The sequence below is a fragment of the Zingiber officinale genome, chromosome 3A (genome assembly GCF_018446385.1).
Source record: "Zingiber officinale cultivar Zhangliang chromosome 3A, Zo_v1.1, whole genome shotgun sequence".
In the NCBI taxonomy this organism is placed as follows: Eukaryota; Viridiplantae; Streptophyta; class Magnoliopsida; order Zingiberales; family Zingiberaceae; genus Zingiber; species Zingiber officinale.
The window spans coordinates 107,837,402-107,848,043 of NC_055990.1; the positions used below are offsets into that span (position 1 = coordinate 107,837,402).

The 10,642-nt window shown below is 36.5% G+C and overlaps 1 protein-coding gene across 5 annotated transcripts; it reads right to left on the reverse strand.

Moving 5' to 3' along the window:
* Nucleotides 1–2,728: 2,728 nt before the first annotated feature.
* On the reverse strand, nt 2,729–7,476 carry LOC122052254 (uncharacterized calcium-binding protein At1g02270-like). 5 transcript variants are annotated; one of them, XM_042613697.1, is made up of 10 exons: nt 7,207–7,476; nt 7,016–7,114; nt 6,832–6,937; nt 5,218–5,438; nt 5,053–5,129; nt 4,869–4,983; nt 4,673–4,798; nt 3,654–3,764; nt 3,467–3,574; nt 2,729–3,235 (listed from the first exon to the last, which is right to left on the reverse strand). In XM_042613697.1, the coding sequence occupies exons 1-10, from the start codon at nt 7,279–7,281 to the stop codon at nt 2,993–2,995; spliced, it is 1,281 nt and encodes a 426-aa protein (XP_042469631.1). In that variant the 5' UTR covers nt 7,282–7,476; the 3' UTR covers nt 2,729–2,992. The 5 variants fall into 5 exon arrangements, with proteins under 5 accessions (XP_042469631.1, XP_042469630.1, XP_042469629.1 ...); XM_042613696.1 differs by having other exon boundaries at nt 2,729–3,238; nt 7,207–7,474; XM_042613695.1 differs by having other exon boundaries at nt 7,016–7,120; nt 7,207–7,474.
* Nucleotides 7,477–10,642: the final 3,166 nt, after the last annotated feature.

Consider the following 10,642-nt stretch of genomic DNA (forward strand, 5'->3'; position numbering starts at 1 on the left):
GGAATTTGGCACGAGCCGGCCGAGCGGAATATGAAAATAGTTGCAAACTTCTAAGATGAATGGGTGGATCGGAAACCTAAGGCCGCCTACGAACTGATCGCGGAAGAAGGTAACAGTGCCGGTCGGTGGGTCATGAGGTCGGTCGGATGACTCGGCCAGAATCAGTTTATGGTCATCAAGGATTTCATAGGTATTGATTAATTTGAAGGCATCTCTCGAATCAAACCTACTCTCCATGGTTTGATACCAAAGACCGGGAGAGGTGGCAGAAGAACTAGCCATTACAGCTGGAATGTGAAGCAAAGGAAAAGCAGAAGGCAGCGGAAGCGGTGAGCAAAACCATGCCCACAGAACACAGACACCACCGGAATGCAAAGAAAAGCGAAAAGAAAACAAAAAAGGAGCGGGCAAAGAGTTCTTACAGAGAAAAGGATTGTCGGAGAAGAGGGCTAATGGCCGGAATGCGGAGAATAGGCTCGTCGGAGAATAGAGCAGGAACCTTCAAAAAAACATGGGCGCGATAAAGTGGAAGCGGCGGAAGGAGAGGAGGCGGCCTTATAAAGGTTGGGCTCGAGCTGCAGGGACCGCCTGATCTAGGGCACGGGATCCGGGGAGCGCATCCGCCCGTTGAATTCAAAGCGCCAGGGGTTACATCGAGCCTGACAGCTTGAGCAGGCAATGACGGTTGCCTAGCCACGTGGCATTATCCCATTGGGCGCATTTAATGATCCCCATTACGTAGGCGAGGGTGCGTGCTCGGCCTTAATGGTGGGGGTTTGCATGAATTCCGAGGAAATTCGGAGGACATCAGCATTGACCGACGTTGGGTCGGCAAGACAACTGCTGGCAAGTCAAACTCTCCAAGTGTCAGTGGGTTCCATGCCGGGCGACATTCTCATCAGATACGGAACGACCGTCATGTCACCAGGCCGATAGTCCAGTCAGTCGGACTTGCAGCCTCCTTCAACTAGACTTGAGGGGGAGGCATGTGATCCGGTAGCAAAGGAGGAGTTCGTACGGACAGAGGTTAATGACACGTGGAGGTCAAGGTCGAGACGATCGACGTAAAGGGTGAGCTGAGCGGGAGGCCACCTTGCCGATCGGCCGCGGCAGAAGGCCAAGTCGGCAAGGAGATAACTTGGCTAAGGTTGGAGTTTCCGACGCTCAGGAATCCACATACGACAGTTGATTGAGCCGAGCGGCCGCTCAGCTAGGCCGTAGGCCAACGTAGGCGCTATTCATCTGAGCATATGACCGAGCGGCCCACTCGCTCGACCCCGCCTGCGTCCCCCCAGACGACCAGTATGGCCGAGCGTCTCTCCCGCTCGGCTCGACCAGTATGGTCGAGCGTCTCTCCCGCTCGGCCCGATAAAAGATAGAAGGTGCAGAATAGTACAAAGGGGACGGTCAGAGATATCCTTCTCGAGATATGTGTGCCGACAGACAGCATGGTCGGTGGCCGTACTAGACAGAAAATCGTACAGTGGAAGTTTCCACTGTCATGTCAGAGATATGCTCGGACAATTGCAGTATGGTGTCAAGCGTGCTTTTCTGACACATCCATTTTGAGGTAGGTTTGGAGAAGCGCGCACGCATTGATGAGCATGCTTGCACCTCCCCGGGGGCCTATATAAGGACCCCAGACTTCGACGGAGGTATGCAATCAACTATACTGTAGCTACAGTTCTCCTTATTTTGCTTCAGCTTTCTCACCTAACTTGAGCGTCGGAGGGTCGACGCCGGGAACCCCTTCCCGGCCCAGCTTTTTTGCAGGTTCACCGAGATCCACCTCATCCCAGTGTCTACGTGGAGCCAGTAGAGAGTGTCGATATCATCAAATTAATATATATTTCAATATTACTTTCACACCAATAAAAAATGTGCGGTTTCTTCTAATTAGAATATTCTCATGAGCTCTTTTGTACCAATTCCTACTATTTCAATTTTTTTTTCTTATTTAAAAAAAAAGACCTTTAGACTTTTTTTTTAAGGTTGGAATTCAATAAAGAATGTTGAGTATGAACATAGAAAATGAATATTTTAAAAATTGAGAGGTTTAGGTTGAATAATTAAATCAACACATTATAAATAAATAAAATATTTTTATTTTTAAAATAAATGTATTTCACTAATTGCAATAAATAAATATATTACCTCACAATTATACGTAGGAGAAATTAGAAAATTATAGTTAGTCAACATGTGGAAGGATATTATATATAATTTTTATCGAAATTTGACCTATACTCATTATAATAATAATACTATTATATACTAACCAACTCAGCCATGTCCTAAAATCAGTAAATTTCACACGACTTTTATAATTCTTCAAGAAATACCAAGAGTCTTTATCTCTAGGTCTTCTTCTAATAATGATCCTAATTAATTTCCATTAATCTATATTATTTTTTAATGAGTTAAATTTAGTATATTAATTTAATCATCTCATAATTTATAATTGTTACAAATTTATTTATGATAATACTAAATAGTTTTATATTACAATAACTATAAAATTATAATTATTACAATTATATTGTAGCTATAAAATTATAGCTTCTACAAGTATATAACTACTACAATAATATTTCAAAAGGTAACATGTGCGTAGACGAAACTCTTTTTGATAATAAATAAAAAAAGAGATGTTAGACTATTCCAATTAAAAGGAATGCCCTTTCAATTTTTATCAACAGTTGTAATCACTAATATAATAATGGTAAAATTATCAATAAAAAATATGGATACATTTCTTTTATCATGGAAAATTTATTACAGGCACACGAATAATATGTATATTTTTACAAGTACAAAGATATGATAAAAAAAAATTGAGAACTGAATTTTTGACCTTTTCACTGATATTTTCACACAAAAATATTAATTTGAGCAAAAACAAGATCAACAACAAAAAAGATCACTCAAGAAGCAAAATTTCCTTCAGCTGCATCAGCATTTTCAAGAACTGCTCAGCAAATTCATCAGAAGTTCAGAAACTTTGTGGAGAAAATGACAAATTCACAGGAGAAAACACCACAGTTAATGGTGCATGGTCCGAAAGCGAGTAATTCTCCGGCCACATCCCCTCCTCAACTTCCGGCGGAAACAGAACTGCATCTTTAACACTGAATCCTAATGCAACAGGCTTTGCGGTGTTTGATCCCCACTCGGTTCCCAGCTCTATGCTTTCCTGAGGATGCTCTGACCATCTTGGACTTGGACACCAAATTCGCTGCTGAACAATGATGTTTTAACCCAGTCGAGTTAATTCCAAAGAAGAGCAGTTTCGAATAACATATTCAGAAATGAGAAGGCTAACACATTCAAGGATAATTACTGAGTTATGCTGAAATGTGAGATCTTTTTCCAAGTAGCCTCATTCAAATAGAATTTGAACATGCCGAATGATAGTTTACTATACATGAACTTGGACGATAAGGAACATAGCAGACTTGAAATTTACCTGAAATTCTTCATGATCCACCATACCATTTCCATCAATGTCAGCTTCAGTCCACAAGTCTTTTGCATCTTCAGGAATAAGGCCATCGCGATGACCAGTCAGACCTAACTGCATCGATTCAAGGAATGAGATCATGCACTTTAATAGTGTTAAAAAGGGTAGCCTAATCTTTATCAAACATTAGTACCTGGTGGAGTGCCTGACAGAACCCGGGATAGGTAATGTAGTCACCAGGACTGTCGGCTTTAAGAAAAGCAAAGGCATTTTCTTCAGAAAGAGAAGCCGCTTGCAAAAGATACTGAAACAACAAACTGCAAATAGTTAGCGAAATCCCTTTGTGAAGAACTTTCTCTGTGTGTAACCTGGAAAAGAAGGCCCATTCATTCCACAAGCACCATAGTTCATTTAGTTAGGATACCTGCGGAATATAAAAGAACAGAGAATGATTTTAAAACTCGTACGATGCCAAAATTAAATCTCTGCTCAAAATCCAACAAACTCTAAATGTCTAATTAAAACTCATCCCAAAGCCCCAACTGTGATTTTATCTCGCTATTCGGTGGGCTAACATGTTGTTTTATAACACATGTTATTTGATGTTAATTGTCAGTTTGTGTTATTGGATGTGAGTTTATATGTGTAGAATCCTTTAACCCATATTCTCTTATTATTAATGGCTTGATAACAAAACTGTATATAGAAGGTGTTGTCCCCGTAGAAAAGGATAACTTGAGACCTCCCCGCTTCTCATTGGCGAGGAGAGTACGGCAACCTTACCGTAATCCTTATGGAAGATCCGCCTGCTGTTCTTCTTCTCAAGATCACCAGATTTCATGGATGAAACTAAGACGATGACAAAGTCGCTGCATTCAGATTCATCATTTTTATTTCGTTTATTAAATTTCGATGTAACTAGATCCTGTGCACGAATCATTTTTGAATTCATAAGGTTTGCTAGAATTTGCTTTAGGATTCATGATTAAGAAAACCTCAGACACCAACCCCACAGTTGTGTCATCTAATAGCAGCATCATTTGCACATGCCTTCATATAGAGATGTATAGGTCTATTTTTCATTCTGTTAGTTAAGATTTAAAATCACCAAGCAAAGCAAACTGCCAACTTTAGTATGTACTTGTCAATCGAAATGGGACTATGTATTTATAAATGAAAAATATACCTCAGAGTTTGAGAAAGATTATTTACCTTAATAATGGCAAAGACTGATTCTTTCCAGCTAGTTCGAAGAGGTTTCCTAGAGTTGTTCGGATTTAAAAGCCATATAAAATCAACACCGCAAATGTTCCCGTGATGGTTACGGTGGCTCACCCACTACAAATTAGAAACACGATAAGGAAAGAGAAGTATACTGCATATCACCTGAAATTATATAGATTTTTACCCTGTGGCAATCAGCATCGCTGTCGGTATAATGGTGAGCTGCATCGTACGATGACACAAAACCTTGTGATATGAGAAACTTGTATACTTGACCTCGTTTGCTTCCGTTCCAATCTCTGTAGCAGATGATAGATTACAGAAAATCTGATTCAATTCAAACTTTCAAAAGGCAATGAAATACCAACCCACAAAGTATGATAGGAATAGGACTAAGATCGTTCTCCTTTTGATATGTCTCGATGGACTGAAGTATCTTGTATACCTAACAATTACAACGACAAAATACAGTCCCTGTCAGCGTTCCTTTGGACTGAAAAAAATGAAATAGATCAGAGACAATAATATAGTACCTGTTGCAAGCGGACTATACAGAGACTAGCATCGTGTGGAAATAGCAAATGTGTATTTACGATAATGATTTGCACATTTATGCTGTTACTACACCCTTGCCATAAAGGAACAACTGATTCAACACGTAGTAGCTGCGCAACACGGTCTCCCAAATCATTAAAGAGCATCTCACGATAGTCTATAATCGTAAAACAGTCTCTCCGAACAGCAGTGAGGAGCCCTGTAATACGAGCATACGAATTTAATTCAACTAGAGATTCAGTATCAAGTTGCATGATGAAAAGGAGATGAAACATTCTGATTTCAACTAGCGACCACTGAATCATTAGGCACTAATCATATATCTAGTTCAGGATGTTTCCATCATAGAATATGAAGTGTCTGATTTCACAAAATATGTTGAATTTTTTAAATATGATTTAAGCAACTTCAGCTAGGAATCCAGATGATCTTTGCAAAATGAAAGGGAATCTAATGGCTAATATGGCATTTATGTAGGGATTCAATGCACAAAAGGCCGTCATACTTCAAGACAAAAGGCTGTCAAATCAAATTTCAACCCTTGAACTTTGAACAATGATACCATTTAAGTTTATTTGCTTACAGACATCCATTCACTAGAACCTAGGTCATACTTGCGGAGAAATATTTAGCGATAAAAATAATAAGGGAAAAAACCTATAGGCTTACACCTCACTCTAGAATCTCAAAAATTCTATGACAACGTCTTGGACCTAATGCAGATCTGCTATAATAAGGAACAACTACACTTAAACCACCGTTGAATTACAAAGTTTCATAGAATTCCCTTGATTGCTCTGTCTAGCACCAAAGATACACAATCTCAAACAAAAAAATAAAGAGTTGAATAGAGAACAAATTAATCAAGAGAAAATCTTATTATGCCAAAGATATTCAAACATAATTGGACCCTTTTAAAACCTCAACCTAAACAAATTAGGAACAAATCAAATTAAATTAAACTTCTCCGAAAAACTACCCTACACTCCAAACTAAGACAATTAGCAACCTAAAGATTTCTTTTGAAGACTTATTTTCCCATAAAGAAGACAAGGACCTACTAAAATGAACTTTGATAGATCTACAGGACAAATACAATAAAGTAGCATTATCATCATCATCATCAATCAACTGATAGTTATCCCAACTATCTGGGGTCAACTACATGTATCCTATCCCTCCATTTATCTCTATGATTACCTTTAGCTGAAAAAGGGCATGGATTTCCAAAAGCAAGAAGCAAGTAAGCAACCAACACTGGCTCTCTTTGAAGGGGAGCCTCGGCGCAACTGTAAAATTACTGTCGTGTGAAATGGAGGTCGCATGTTTGAGGCATGGAAACAATCACTTGCAAAGCAAGGTAAGATTGCGTACAATAGACCTTTTCCTAGACTCCAGATTGACGGGAGCTTCATACACCGGGCTGCCCTTTTAATAATGAAAGACTATCTACAACAAATACTAATGCAATACAATAAAAGATGCTGAAAGATGTCGGTATATGGATATTACCATATCAAATAATAATGATAGGCATTAGCAATTCATAAACCAAACCAAATTCTGACAAGGGGCAAGAACTCAAAAGGCACCATCGCCGCGGTTGTTTGTCCGAGGAAGCTTGAAGCTGATATACCCAGCATCTCCAAGCCTCTTCTCGTACATATCCACCAGCTCCTCGTTCCCCATCCATACCTCCTGCAAAATCTCAATCAACAACCATCGCCCAAGATGCGATCTTTGAACCAGGAGGAGCAGTAGCATCGATTACCCCACCTGAAGGCAAATGATGGAGGACCGGTCTCCCAGGAGGCGGTCGATGATTCGCTCATTCCGGCTCAGCCAGTAGCCCCTGTACTGGCTCTCTCGGCAACTCTGATCCTAAAGGGAAAGCGAAATCAACGCCGGAAACCTAAATCGAAGGAACAAGAACGGAAAACGAAGCCAAATCGACTGGATTCAGGTACCTTCTCGCTAAGGCGCTTGTAAATGGGTGCGAGGATGTTGAAGGTGGTGCAGGAGACGGACAGCTTGGAGATCATCCTAAGGAAGTCGTGAGTGGCGCGCCGTCGTTGTTGGGGTGGTGAGGAGGGAGACGCGAGGAGGAAGCGGGGATTTGGAAGGGGGAAGATTAGAATTAGGAGGAAGCAGGAGAAGCCATGGGCGGAGAGGAGAAGGACAAGCAACGATGGAAAGCGACCGCTTGTCCCGGTTGCCGCCACAACCTTTGCTCGTAGGGCTGTAAACAAGCTTGGCTGGGCTGACCCGGGCTTTGGAATATTTAAATTTATTTAATAATATAATCGAATTAAGTCAAATTAAATTTAAAATGAATCAAACTTTAAAAAAAAAAATTTCACTATCTTAGCAATTCTTCTAGTGCTCATTTCATGAATATAGAGAGAGATACATATAGATATATAGAACATAGATATATAATGAGATAAATCTTAAGTCGTCAGTTCTTGAAAATCGATCTGTCATTAAGTCAAAGATGTCATGCGTTCAACGTCTGCGCTATACCTTGAGGGCATGAATCAAGCTTTTAAAATGATTATTTAAGTTTGACTTAGTTTAACTTGAGCTTAGTTCATTTAGATGTTATCAAACTCTTAATTCAAACTTGATTATTTAAACTTTTACTTATTTGATTAGTCATTGAGCCTGATAATTCAAATTTATTATTTATTTTATTTTATTATTTTATTTATTTAGTATATTAATAAAAAATTTATTAATGAATATAATTCGTGAATATTGTTCAATATTAAATATTAACGAGTTAAACACATATGTGTTCAATTTTATTTATTTAGTTTAATTGTTCAAATTTATTTATTTAATTAATCTAGTATATATTGAACGAATATAAATAATCTCTTATGAAGTTTAACATCAAACTTATTCAAAATATTTGATTCATTTATAGCTCTACTCACTCGTTGGCCTAATCCGTAAATGGGACAACGGATTAATTATTTGTTTATCCTATTAAATGGGCCAGAATAGAAAGGTCTATTCCGATCCGAAATTAATCGCAAACCAACGATTCACACTGTTGATTCAAACAGTCAATTCAGATTTTAAAAAAAAAATAAATAAATTCCACCCTCACGGCCTCACGCAGCCGCTGGCGCGAGGCGGTCGTCGCCTCACGCAGAGGGGGTTCAGGGTGTTCCTGTGCGACCGCCTCGCTTAGCCAAGTAACAATGCTGCATGTGTAGGGCGGCACTAAACGACCGCCCACACACCCACCTTACAACATAACATTAAGAACATCCACCTGAGTATTAATGTAGCTAGCTACTATCTGCCATGTTGAAATCTGAGAAGGCATTTTATAGTTTTTAATTTTTGGGGTTGAAAAAGCATTCTACGAGCTTTTTTTTAATAAATTTAAAATTTTTTAAATAATAATTTTAAATCATCGTAAATGGTAATATGGTAATAGATAATTTTGAATAGTAAACTGTAATAACCTTGAATGGTTAAAAAGGCAGCCGGTTGAGAAGCATGATTCTAAATTATCGATTTCGAACCATCAAATCATCGAGTCGGATCTAACTACCTGTTGAGAAGCAGGAGGCAGCCGGTCATCCGGGTTGGAGCCGCCAGATCTGTGGTTTTGAGTGGGTATCTGCTGCTGGATTTCAGGTGGCAGCCCCCGGATCTGTGATTAGGAAAATTTATATTTCAGCGAGGGAGATTAGATTACTGTCGGCTACCTTCGAAAAGAAAAAATTCTACAAAATTAAATCTTTAATTTTTAGTATTTAATAAAAAGTTTCTTCTACTTGTCACTAAATTACACAGCTGTTGGTACGTCATTTTTTTTATAATGTAATTGTGTAAGTTTTTTAATAAAAATTATATAGAAATCTAAAATGTCCGAATATCAAAAGACTCAAAAAGAGACCGTAAATCCTCAATAAAATCTAGTATAATATTTCTTATTACATTAAATTAATTATCAGCTATAGTATATTTAATAATTATAATTTTTCGACATACAACATTTCCATATTTGTAAATTTATTATACCATCTACATCTATAAAAAATACTCCGCAATTATAATTACATTCCGGAGACTACTCAAGCGGCCATGCTGTTAAGTGTCGAGAAATTATAATTATTAAATTTGATATAACTGAATAATTATCAATATTATAAAAAATATTATACCAAATATTATAAAGGATTTACTCCCCTTAAAAAATCATACCTCATCTCATTTAACTCTCTTATCAAAATTGATATATCATTCTTTTTCAAAATATCTTTCCTCTCTACTCTTCCTCAGCTCGTATTTGGCGGTTGACTATAAATTAATTTTATAATTTCTCTTCATTTATATAATTTAAGGAATAAACCATAAAATACACCTGACATAAGAGTAATTCATTTGATGAACATAATAAAATTTAAAACTTAATTATATTATACTTTCGTATACTCAAATTAATAAATTGAAGATAGTCCTCTCAATTTATCCATTTTTATTTTAATTTTTAATTTTAAAAAAAATAGAAAAAAAGTTAATAAAAAGTAAAAATATTTTTTCTATTTTTAATTTTAATTATAAAATAATAAAATAAATTAATAAAAAAATAAAATAAAATTTTATTTGAAAAAATTAGCAACCAATCTATTTGGTTTCCATGGATTTTTTTAAATAGGAAAAAGAAAATAATATACATTATTTATTTTTATTATAATAATATTATTTCCATTTTTTAATTAGTACACAAAATAAAAATTTATCCATTTTCAAATAGTTTTTTATTTGATTACATACCGATCCAATTAAGAATTTAGATAGATAAGAATAATACATTTACACATTTACCAAAGAATTTTTTTTTAACTTAAAAATATTTTATGATTTTCTTTTGTGGTGTTGGTTTTGAACCTAGTGGTGCTGATTAAAAAACCAATATTATTTATGATGTTAATTTTTAAAAATCACATCACATTACTTTGTTCTTCTCTTATAGGTGTGTTAATTTCTAAAGATTAACACTAATACGATGTTTTTAGAAATTAGCATTGTACTGGTCTTCTAAAACTTACACTGGAGTACGTGTCAATTAGCATGCAATCATAATTTTATTTACGAGATTCAGGATGAGACTTATACATTATATTCATCTCTTCCCATTGTACTTTCTATTATATATTAATGTTGTCTCTCCATATCCGTGAACTGATATTAGGAGGACCACTAAAATAATAGATCTATCTTTTATTATATATTAATGTATCATAAATTTAAATCCTTTAGATCTATCAATGAGTTTAAGTTAAAACTCATTGATAAACCAGATATGGGTGAGCAAAAATTTATTAAAATTGAGTTAACTTAATGAACTAATCGAATTTAAAAATTCATTTTTTGTTTTTT